Consider the following 12,818-nt stretch of genomic DNA (forward strand, 5'->3'; position numbering starts at 1 on the left):
GGTCAAGGTGCATGTAGGTTTTACCTCGTTATCTTTCTTTGATTTCATTGATTGGTTGGGTTGTAAGTGAGGTGAGGGTGTTGTTTTTTTGTGTATCCCTCTTCTTTTTTGGCCTTAGGTGCCGTGCATATATTGTGTATACTTTTGGGCGCCCTTCTTTAGGCACTTTTAATACAACTGCTTTTACCTATCAAAAAATATATAAAAAAAAGAAATAAAAAACTTAATATAAAAGAGTGTAAAAATGTAAAAGTGCAAAACAAAAAAGAAAGCCTTTCAGTTTCTATCTCTAAGAAAGAAAACCAAAACTCAAGGGGCCATGAGGACCCCAACAAATTCAACTAGAGAAGAGCCTCCTCTTTTTACCAACCTATTAGCTTCTTGATTTTTCAGTGATCAATGCATTGTGGTTTGCCTTTACATCAGCCCTAAGGAAGGGTGTTATCTTAGTATACATTGTTATGTACAACTTCAGCTTTTGTGGGGAAGGTGTTTGTGGGAGGTTCTAGGTTCAAGTCCCAATGGGGACAAAAATTTAAAAAAAGAAACTTCAGAGGACCCTTAGTAAGTAACATCTAAAAGCTTGTGAAAAAGTAGGCATTCTGTCATAATTCAGTCACTTCCTCTATTGAATATTTATTTATTATTTTTTTGAATATTTATTTACTATTTGCTTTAATATCTGTCTGGTGATGCAGGGCCCCTTATTTTCCTTGCCTTTTGTTGTAAATTTGCTAATGTTTTCGTGATGAGAAAGTATCTATTATTATATTCAATTGCTAGGAAACCCAAAACTCTTCTAATTTAGGAACTTATGCTGGTTGACATTTACTCTATTTTTTACTTATATTTTACTTGTTCTTTAGGACTATTGGATGTCAAGAAGGTTGATATCTTATGGAATGATAACCCAGATTCAGATGTGTTGAAGTCCTCTTCTGGCAGACTCTATTTGAGGGTATATGTTTCAGGAGATTGTGGCAAAAAAAATTTCTGGGGTGTACTCATGGATGCTTGCCTCCAGATAATGGATATGATTGATTGGGAGCGCAGTCATCCGGACAATATACATGATATTTTTGTAGTCTATGGAATTGATGCTGGGTGGAAATACTTTCTCAATGTGAGTTCTATTCACCATAATTTCTTTTGGCTGCATATGATAATTTATGGGAACTGTTGCATATTTTTAACTATCAAACTGCAATTTCAAATACAGAGTTTGAAGTCTGCTATATCTGATATAGGCAAGACTGTACTCCCAGAGCATCTCCTTCTTGTTGCAAGTTGTCTTTCTGCTACTGGAGAATTTGTTGGCTTAAATGCAAAAGGAATGGCACGGCAAAAAGAACTCACATCTATCTCATCACCCTTTATGCAAGGATGCTTTTCTGTTAGTTCTCATATCCATTTACTTATTTGTGTTGGTATTATTATAATTTGAGTATTTAGGCTATTATAGGGGTGGAAAAAGGAGAGAAAACGTGTTCTCTGCTCCTATTCCTTGTTCTTTAATATGCTATCAGAGTTGTTGTTAACTTAAGGTATCAAGTTCGAGTTTCTCCTATTGTCTTATTTCTCCATCTATTTATCTACTGCTGCTACTGGTTTGTCGCTCCATGTGAGGGTATAGGGCCACTTATGAGGAAGGGTGTTAGCTTGATATGCATTGTCGAACCATATCCTAACAATCTAAACTTTGAAGAAAGTTGGTAGCTTCATGATGATTTGCAGGAAGAAGTCTATATAGATCAATCACCTGAGCTTGTTCCTTGGGCATAATTAGGAAAGGGGCGTAGGTTGAAGAAAGTCAATAAATGGGTTGACACAATCATTGGGGCTTGGTTTGATAAGACAGTAGAGTATTGATCTCTTTTGATTTTCTAGATGTCATTCAGAACACTCAGTCTTTGTGAAGAATACACGGTTTGATATGGTCTTATTAATTGTTTATGCTAAAAATACATGTGTTTGACAGTGATTTGTGTGGAATTGAAGAGGTGAAAACAAAGTTAAAAAGTACTTTTCAAACTACATACCTTGGGTTTCATAGACATTTCTTGGGGATTAAGGTTGGTCGTTGCAAGAAAGGAGTGATTTTGTCTTTGAGAAGACATATGCACAATTAGTAATTGAGATTGGTGTGCTGCGATCTAAACATAAAAATATGCCTATGGATCCTAATGTGTGGTTAGAGGAAGTAGATAGGTAGATTTTGCTCATACAAGAAGGTATTGAAGTTTTGTTGTAAAACTCATATATTTGACTATGACTAATGTTGTTGGTCAATATATGGAGATTCCTAAACAAGTACATTGGGATGCAGTTTGTCATATTCTCAAATATTTGATAGGAACAGTTAGAATGAGTATTTTGTACAACAAGGGCACTAAACTTTACGTTGTCTTTTTTTTTATTTTTTATTTTTTTTATGGATAAGAAAATAGATATATTAATAAGGGCTACCAAAATAGCGACCCATAGTATAGACAAAATGTTTACATCATCCACCAACAAACATCACCAAAGGCCAAAGCTACAAAATAAGAATGACTAAAGCCATACCGTCCTTAACAAGAACCCAATCAATCGAAAAAACTGAAAAGAGTTGAAGGAATATTATTTATAAACAACTTCGCTTCCGACCAAAGAAGACAAATAAAAGAACTTTTTAGACTTTGGATTGAAAGCTCATTGAAGGCGGTTCTATTTTTTATCTTCCAAATTGTCCAAAATAAGCATAAGGAGTCTGCTCTCCAAACCTTCCTACGTTTGTTGCCCACAAAAGAACCATGCCAACCTAAGAGTGTTTTTCTAACTGACGAGGGTAGCACCCAAGACACCTTGAAAAGGGCAAAAGGCAACTTCCACAAGACCCTTGTTTTTACACAATGGACAAAAAGATGGCCTATGGATTCTTCCTCGATATGACACAAAAAGCATCTATTCACCAAAGACCTTCCTCTTTTTTGAACTAGATCCAAAGTTAATACTTTTCCCCAAGTCGCCTCCCAAGCAAAGAAACTGACTTTAGGTTGCACCCACACCTCCCATATGGTGCTCCATGGAAAAAAAATCAATGTCCTTAGCTCCAAAGCAGTATATAGTGACTTCATTGTCAACTTGTCGTCCTTTGTCTCTGTCCAAAGCACCCTATCTTCATCATCCCTATACACCCTCAACCCATGCAAGTGTGATAGAAACCTCTCTGCACTTCCCACCCCCCAATCATTGAGGAGTTTAGAGAAATAAGGGCTCCAACCCCCCTCTCCTTGAACAGAAGAATCCCAAACATCTTTCAACCATGCTTCTTTAGAAATTGTTAAGACAAATGAGGATGGGAAAGAGCTACCCAAATAAGCTTTCCCACACTACTTATCCTTCCAAAACTTAACCCTCCGCCCATTACCCACCAAGAAGGAGATCCTACTACTCATAAGGCTCCACTCCTTCCTTATGGATTTCCAAAAACTAACACCAAACTCTTCTCTCATCTCCTTAGAACACCACCCCACTTTTTCTTCCCCATACTTCCCATTGATAACACAATTCCCGAGGGCTGCCTTTTCAATAGCAATGCATCAATTCCATTTGCTCAAAAAGGCCTTATTAAGTGTGGAGAAACGCTTCACACCCAAACGCCCTTTCCTTTTGTTGAGGCAAACAGTATCCCATTGCACTAGATGTGGTTTTCATTGAAGAGCCCCACCACTCTAAAGAAAGTCCCTTTGGATATCCTCCAATCTCAATCTAATTGGCCTTGGGATGCACAAGGACATAAAGTAAATGGGCAAACTAGACAAGGTGCTTCAGATAAAGGCAAACCGGCCTTGACATTTATTTAGATTCTAATTGAGTTGGATCTCTATTTGATAGATGATCTTCTAGTGGCTATTGCAATTTTGTGAGAGAATTTGGTAACCAGGAGAAGTGAGATGAAGCAAAGTTTGTGTTGAAACTAAGTAGTTCATTCAAGAAGTATGGATAAGAGATTTATTTATTTTTTGATAGGTAATTTTGTCCCCATTGGGACTTGGATTTGAAACCTCCCGCAAACCCTCCCTAATTCTTTACCACTTGAACTGGGCCTCAAGGGTAAAAATTAGGGATCAGAAAGATTTGGTTACTTATTCGATCACAAGAGCAGCTTGTAAAGATATTTACTAAGGCTAAAAATCCATTTGTCTCTTTATGTTCATGGCTAGGCATTGAAATTTCTGTGCTTCAGCTTGATAGGGAATGTTAAAGGTTATTTGAGTATTAGAGTCATTATAGGGGTGCAGTATATAAAATTTGCAACTTCAATTTATTATTTTCAAATTAATAAAAAAAAAGGAAGAGAGAAAACACATTTTCTTCTCCTATTACTTGTTCATTAATACCTTTATTTTCATGTTTTCATGATATATCATTTGCATTTTATTTTATTTTATTTTTTTCTTTTCATGAGTTTTCATATTGAGTTAGGTTGTTTGTGACCATAATACTTCCATCCACTTTTTGGAAATTGTTGCAGAGTCCTGGTTCTTGCTTCATCAAAGCTGGTAAGCGAGCAGTTGCTGATAATCTCCATGGTAGTCTAGATGCATTAGCATGGGGCAAGATTCCTTCTGTAGGAAGTGGTGGACACTTCGATATTTTATATTCTGCAAAGGTAGCAGTAAAGTATTTTTGTTAATGAAATGGCTCATTGATGGGGACAAGTTGATTGACCTACCAAGTTTTATGAATGTTTAACAAGAAAATTGAACAAAGAACATCAGAAGTCATTCTTGGATGGTTAAAAGCACTTCTTAATGCTTAAAAACACTTGTCTTACAAAAATTAAGCATTTGAAAAAATTTTAATTGATTCTCCATGAAAATGTTTCTAATAGAAGTGCTATGAATAGAATCATTACAAGCTAAAAGCACTTTTTATGAGAATCACTCCCAAACAAGTCTTAAGAAGTGATTTTTTTTTTTTAGAGGGTTAAAAGAAACGATGAAGTTGCTAGTAGATACTGATCCAGCATATTATGTCAATAGTTTTTCCATCATCAATTCAATCTTATACTTTGAATTTAGCATCACTTTAAATCCTCATCCAAATCAAACTAAATTCCATGAAAATTTCATACTAAGTTGAAATAATAATTTTAACCGTGACTAACTGGATTCCTTGTATTAATATTAAGTTGCTCTTACCTTCTGCAATATTTCTTTTAGAATGATTGTTTTGATACCTAGATGATCCCATGCTTCTTCTAGTATCTGGTATCAGTTAAGTCCAGTTCTTCTGTCATAGCAGTTCCCAAGTTGGGTAGTCTTTGATGTTATACAAAATAAGATAGTTGGATACATTAATTTTTGCATTAAATTTTTATGTTGTTTGAATATTAGCAGTAACTGATTTTTTTTGTCTTCTCTTTCTTCTTCGTATTATTATTATTATATTATTTGTTTTTTGGGTTTCTTTTGTTACCTTTTTTTCAAGGTTAATTGTGGTGGAATGATTTATTGACTTTCAATGACCTAATCCTCAAATCCTTTCTATCACATCATCATTGATCAGGGGCATGAGCTTGCTAGACCTGAAGATATATATAAGCTGTTAGGTAGCCAAACTAGTTGTCATGAGCAGAATCTAAAGGTCAAGGTACCTATCACTTGCTACCAGACAACCACTAAATGTGGGGCTCAGCTTGTATATGCAAATGGTGATTCTGCCTCAAAAGGATGCAAGAGTTTGGAAAAAATATCAAAATCAGTCTTAAGAAGTTTCTTATCGTTAAATGATATTCAGAAGCTGTCTCGTAGGTTGAAGTTTATATTACAGAAGTAAGTCACTCCAGTGAAATTTTCTTCTCTTTCTATTTTATCCATTTTGCTATATGCTATTACTGAAGTTGGATTTTTAAGGTTAAATATCTTGTGAGGAATAACGTAATTTTTGCATGTGGTTTTGACTGACACTTGATCATTTCCATTTTATGAAATTTACATTCTTGTCCAAGCCTTTTCATTTCTATGTGGGATCATCTACATATATCTTGTTTCCACCCGTTGACTTTCTAAAGCACAACACCTCATGTCATGGCATGAAGAAGGAGCCTTTTTATAGGTTCACTCTTAAATTTTTAATCAGGAGTGTCTTCTTGTACTTGATTTTCATAAATTTTGAAGATTAATGTCCTTGCAATTCCCATTAGGAATTATCTTGAATGAGATGTGTTGAACTTATTCAAAAGTAACACTTCAAGGGTACGTTTGGTAAGTGGGAATAGGAATGGGGATAACGGTGACTCACAATACCACATGGGAGAGAGGAATTCAAATCATGATGTGTGAGTTTTGGTTTCCATGGGAATTAATTTTTTTTATTCATTGTCCCTTTTCTAATAAGTAAATTAAACATGGTAATGGATGGGAAATGGGACTGGATTTCCAATCCTCATCCCCTATTCCAATGTTTCAAACATGCTCTAAATGCGAAGGAGTGAGAACATATCCATGTTGATTACCATTTTGCCAACAAGGGTATCAAGCCTGTCCTAATAATCAGACATCAGAACCAGAATTGCATGTTCTTCTGTGTAATGATCCATGTAATGATGCAAATTGTTTTGCCTTTTCCTCATACAAGGGAGTATAATGATGCAAAATATAAAAGATGTTTCATCATTAGGGCAGAAAATTGATTAGGCAATAGAATCCAAAGCAACATGCACTATAATAGGTTCGGAGGTGAGCTGAGTAATGTCCTTTGTGGGTGTCGCTGCCAGCATCCAAGGAATTTCAAATGCCCCTATTTCTTATGTTTTCTGGAACTGAAAGTGTTTCTTGGTCTATCTCTTGAAGTGTGCATGTGGTGTTACTTTCCCAGCTTGCAGTCAATTTGAAAGAATGATTAACCTCAGTATTGTTGGCAGAATCTGAACATAGCAGGAGACCAGTGATTATGACCTTTAGGCCTGTAGATATTTTTATTCAAACAGAGAAGAAATGCTACCCTTTATCTTCTGCCTAGGGACGTTCAGAGATTGGATTTTGTAAAATCACAAGATTGTCGTTTCTGACCTTGTTCAGTTACTAAATGCTTGTATCTTTAGAAAATGCCAAAACAATATTTTGACATTTCCTAAACCAACCCATTGTTTTCAGGACATGTTTCTTAAAACCATCCTTGCAAATGCACTAAAAAACATGATTTATTTATTTATTTTTTATTTTTTATTTTTTATTTAATGTCATTTTCATTCTTTCTGTTTTCAAAAACAGAAGATGGTTCTTAAATTTGTCAACAAACAGACCCAAAATTTCTAGTAATCCATGGAGATACACTTGTTGAGTCTAGGAAATTTTATCTCTCTTTCAACAGCAATGCATTGCTATTTATCTTGGTTCCCAAGATGGCTTAGCTCAAACACAATCTTCCTTGCCAAAAAAGGTGCTTTGTGTTGTGTAGGCATAATGTGGTTTGACCAACTATGCCTACATCTACGGATGAGGGAGAATATTATAGAGGATAGAAAAAATAATACAATTATTGAGCTCCAAAACATCCTATGTTTTCCCGCTCCTTATATCTACACTCTAAATCACAAACTCTAGCTCCATGGGATGTTTCTCACTCTTCTTCACATCTCTATTTGTCATAATCTTAACAAACTTATCTCCATCGAATAACGTTTTCCCTTCAGAACGTAGAATATTTCTGGAGATATTTTTTGATAAGCATTGAAATATGTATATATACGTAAAGGAAAACTGTACATCAGAGTAGATGAGATGTATACAAAACGCAGAAAGTGACAAATCTACAAAAGAAATATTTATAGAGATATTCTTTATAACTCTCTTATTTTATAAAGAAATATAATATTAAAAGGAAATATAACGTAGGAAATATTTTCTATAATATTGTTTTCAATAAGGAGTGTATATCAATTAGGAATTAGAGACATTCCAACCATTTCTACCTTGGATCAAATTTCATCAAGTCAATATTTTCTCTATGATACACACTTTTAGTGCATGACTTCTTTGATGTACTGTCAAAGAAATCACTTGATGAGTAGTACTTGGAAACTTGTTTGAACCAAATCCTTACTCTAACACAATGACTTTCTTGTGTGTCATGCTTTCCTTGTGAGTCACGACTCTTTTCATGCACTATGGTTTTGTTGCATGCCACAATTTTTATTTTTTTAATAGGTAAAGCAATTGTATTGAAAGTGCCTAAAGTATACACGATGCATACAAGACCAAAAAAAAGCAGGGATACACAAAAAACAACACCCTCGCTTTACTTACAACCCAACCAATCTATAAAGTCAAATAAAGGCAATGAGTTAGACCCTAAATGTACCTCGAAGATTATATGGAACTCTTGTGTGCAGCCTAAATTAAGTTTCTTTGCTTGGGAGGCTTTGTGGGGAAAAGTTCTAACTTTGAATTGTTTGCAAAAGAGGGGTTGTGCTTTGTCTAATAGATGCTTTCTGTGCCAAATGTTTGAGGGGTCGATTGATCACCTCCTTCTCCATTGTGAAAAAACAAGGGAAGTGTGGATGTTGCTCCTTTCTTTGTTTGGAGTATCTTGGGTGTTTCCCTTTTCGGTAAAGGAAACCTTCTTAGGGTGGAGGGGTTCTTTTGTGGGTAAAAAGAGGAAGGTGGTGTGGCAAGTGGAACCGTTATGTTTGTTTTGGGCCATTTGAAAGGCAAGGAATAAAATTGCCTTTGAAGATAGTGTGTTGTCCATCCAAAGGTTGAAAGCTTCTTTTGTGTATTTACTATGGTCGGATACCAAATTGTGGATAAAAGGTGGTCCTTTGACCTTAATAGATTTTATAGATTGGGTGGGTTCGCGGTGAGGGAGAAGGTTTTTGTTTCCTTGTTTTTGGGTTCAGCTGTAAGGGGGTCCGTGTCTCTATAATGTACTTCTTTTGGTCACTATTTTAGCACCTTTTTGTAATACAATTCTTTTGCTTATTTATCAAAAAAAAAAAAAAAAAGCTCTTCCTTGTATCTACACCCTAACATATGAGTCCTTGCTTCTTAGGTTGTCTTCCACTTTTCCTCACATCTTTATATACCACATATAGTCTTCACAAATTCATCTCCATCTCTTAACTTTTTCTCTTTAGAAACTAGAATTTTTGTAGATATATTCTTAATAAATTTTCTTATTCTATAAGGAAATATAATATTACAATGTCATATTATCATAGGAAATGTTTAGTGCAACGTTTTTTACAAAAAGGAATATATACCAATTAGGAATTTGAGACACTTTCCAACACTTTGATTGAAAATGTTCTCCACTCTTTTCCTCCCTTAGTTTAACTATCTTTTGGATTTGAGATGACTTCATATTCTGTTATCTTTTGTTATTCAACCATTTCCTTTGTTTTTCTGTTGTTTTACATAATTGCTTTTAGCAAGTTAGTGGTATTTATTTCTCAACTTTTTGTGTATAGATATTTTTTCCACTATGAGAAAAGATGTTGATAATGTCTTTGCTGCACATTAATTGTGTTAATTTTGTTCCAAAAATTGATGTTCCTGCAGATGCTTTTGTGTGTATTTGAACTGTAAAAAAGTTTATTACCTTGTTTGTACTATGTAGAGGTTTAATGGAGTTTGCTTTAGACATAATCCTCTTACAAGCTTGTATGCATGTCATCTGGCACATTCAATGGCATACTTAATATTCGTGTTGAATGCCTTGGTGTTATTGATTTAAGCCCTAATTATCTTAAGACTATAATTGTGAGTTCCTTCTAAAACTATTGCTATTTTGGATGTAGGTATCCTATTAATCATCAGTTAAGTGAAATTGACAAGACTACCTTGATGATGGCTCTTTATTTTCACCCTCGAAGAGATGAGAAGATTGGTCCTGGAGCTCAGAACATAAAGGTAACAAACATAGGGAAAAAAAAATTGATTTACTGCTGACTTTTGTTTGAAAGGGGACGTGTTTGTCTTTTTATTTTGATTTGCAAGGAAAGCATTTTTAGCAAAAAAAAAATTTTAGCTGCTCATTCATTAATTTCTTCTTTGGCTATCCAAAATAGTATTTTTATTAAAAAAAAAACATGAAAAACTTTTCTGCAAAATTTTTTGTTTGAAACTTTGAACTCATGTTCATCTTAGTTGGCTATTGCATTACAAAAGACAGGGTTGTGCTGGACAATGTAAGTGACTCTCTTAAACTGGATGCTGGCTCGCGTTGGCAGTTCAAATATTATATCCCATTATTGTTCATTTTAGTACAAAATTTCTTTAATTCCTGATGGAAGTGGCTTCCAATTTTTTGGTTCTCATGGAGGGGTGATGCATAACAACCTTTATGCTATGTTTAGTTTCCAGAAACTACTAAGGAAAGAAAAAAGTTACCAAGAAAAATGATTTTTTCTTATTTGGTTTCACCATGGAAAATAAGGAAAAAAATAGAATTAAAATTAGTTAGAAATTTATGCATTTTTAAATTATTTAATCTTTACATAATAGAGGAAAAATAAGTTAAATGAGTTTGAAGTAATGTATAAAAATGATTTGTTAACTTTAAATCTATTTCTTATTTTCCTTTACTTTTTCTTTCCTTCTACTTTTCCTCTTTATTGTCTTTCCCTAGCTTTTTCTTTCAAATTTAACATAAACCAAAATTGCCTTAAGGTAGCTGCCTGCAATCAAATATAGTGCCTAGGGCTTTGTGTTAGGATTTATTTAGGGGAAGGTGGAATTATGATTTATGAACAGAATAGTGGTTAAATTGACCATGGTTTAAGCCATCTTCAATGACTAGATTTGACAAGAAAATTTTACTGGAAGCAGTAATCGCTGATTTGGCATTAGGGTTGGAATAATATTAGGGTTGGGGGAGGCATGGTTGTTTGTATAGCTATGGATACATCAACAATAAAGTGGAAAAGGAAGAAGAATGTTTCAGCAATTTCTGAATAGGAAGTGAAATTTTTATAAGAAACAGGAGAATAACAGATCCTTTAAAGGAAAAATAAAAATGACAACAATAGAAAATGAAATACATCACCAAAAAACGTTTAATAACAAAAATTTAAAAAAATAGAGAAAGAAAGAAAAATACAACACAAAAAGCCCTCTCCAACCCCTTACCACTTGAACTAGGGCCTCATGGGCTCTTTAGATAACCATCATTAATATTCTTTCAATAATGATATTAGCATCAACTAAGATATTAAACCCTATAGCATCTTCCAATAAGGCTAAGATGTCCATAGCCTTGCTTGGCATCCCTAAGTTGGTGTGCTTGAGGCTTGAAAAGATTGAACTTGATTTCCTCTAGTAAAGATGTATGGTTTGGTGACTTGCCTTTGTGTATTTCTTTCTCCACTCTTTATTGTATTCAAACTTATGAGGAGGCTTGGGTTGTTGATGTTTAGGAAGTCTAGGGTGGAGAATGGCATTAAAAACCTTGCTTCTTAAGGGATTTTCATGTTTGGGAGTTGGATAGTGTTCTTCATCTCTAAAGGAGACTTCCTAAAGGGCTAGGGCTTCTAGGGAGAGATGATAAGCTGTTGTAGGAGGGTTAAGTCTTTCTATGCAACTTCAAAGTTGTTAAAACCTTAATGTGTTACAACTTGATTGGCTAGCAGTGTGTAATTCCAATGGGTTGGTCTAATCTAGAGAGATTGTATGTTTTTTCTTAGTATTTTCTTGTTTTTGTATTCTTGTAGTTTAGTTTTTCTTTAGTGGGAGGATTCCTCATCCTTCTCTTGTACTTCTTTTTTCTATCAATATATCCCTTTGTCGTTTCCTATCAAAAAAAAGTTGTTAAAACCATGGATCTAGTTGACCATATATCAAATCCACTAAATATGAAAGGAAATATAGAGTTTTACTTGACTTGATTACCTTAATCCATTTCCACTGTAAGGACTTTCAAGATTTGTTTTTCAAAGATTTTGAGAATTTAGGAACAATGGTGGAGTAATGATAAATGATAATTTTCTTTTGTTGTGTTTCTCTAGGGCAAAAAAAAAAATAGTTTTCTTAAAATCCCTATGTAGAATAGAATAGGAAGTCTAATAAAGTTAAAAAGTTGGAACCACTAGAACTAAAAAGATAAACTTCCTCAAATTTCTTAGGCTTCTTTTTACTTTAAATTTGGTTGTTAAATTTTGTCATTATTTAACCAATACAAAACTCTCCATGACTACTCACCCATAAGAGGTTTCTTATGTAAAGACACCCCACCTAGACAATCCCCTTCTCATCTCAAGCTTAGCCTTATAAAGCACTTCCCCCCTAGATCCCTCTTAACTTTGTTAAAAAATTTAAAACACACTTAAAATGCAAAAAACAAGAAGTAAAAAAAAAAAAAAAAACACTCTTAAATAAGAAACTTTTATCAAATGAGGACTTCGTATCTCCAAACAAGGTGCTAAATTTGAAAGACAAAACAAATAAGAAAATTCTCAGGCTTTACTTACATAAAACAAAGGCTTTCCACGAGCTTTTATTGCCACTAAGAGGGTGATTGATGAATCAATTTTTACAATGTGATGGTTAGCCGTTCATGGACTAGCTGTACCTACTGTTTCTTTTTTGGGGTCAATATCAAATGCACTAAGTATATTTGGTAAAATAACTTAATATTAAAAAAACTAAAAGTAATAAATCAAAATAAATAGTTCTTTTTAAATCTTAACTATCTTTTTTTTTTTTTTTTTGATCAGAAACGAAGAAAATTATATTAATAGAAGAAAAGATACAAGAGAAAGAAGAGATACAAAAGAAAGAGAAGAAAACAAGAGAAGGATGAGAGGTCCTTCCCACAAAAACAAAATCTTAACT

The 12,818-nt window shown here is 34.0% G+C and overlaps 1 protein-coding gene across 4 annotated transcripts in view; it reads left to right on the forward strand.

The window, feature by feature from the left end:
- The window catches only part of LOC100254724 (DNA-directed RNA polymerase IV subunit 1), a 40,197-nt gene that overhangs the window by 17,773 nt on the left and 9,606 nt on the right, over positions 1–12,818 (forward strand). For 3 of the 4 annotated variants that reach the window (XM_010663063.3, XM_010663067.3, XM_010663074.3), the window contains 5 exons: positions 867–1,123; positions 1,220–1,393; positions 4,517–4,654; positions 5,554–5,819; positions 9,788–9,899. In XM_010663063.3, coding sequence (XP_010661365.1) covers positions 867–1,123; positions 1,220–1,393; positions 4,517–4,654; positions 5,554–5,819; positions 9,788–9,899 — 947 coding nt within the window. Of the gene's footprint in view, positions 1–866; positions 1,124–1,219; positions 1,394–4,516; positions 4,655–5,553; positions 5,820–9,787; positions 9,900–12,818 lie in introns of those variants that run through there. The other variant, XM_019217351.2, reaches the window with a different exon arrangement.

The sequence above is a fragment of the Vitis vinifera genome, chromosome 2 (assembly GCF_030704535.1).
Source record: "Vitis vinifera cultivar Pinot Noir 40024 chromosome 2, ASM3070453v1".
Lineage (NCBI taxonomy): Eukaryota > Viridiplantae > Streptophyta > Magnoliopsida > Vitales > Vitaceae > Vitis > Vitis vinifera.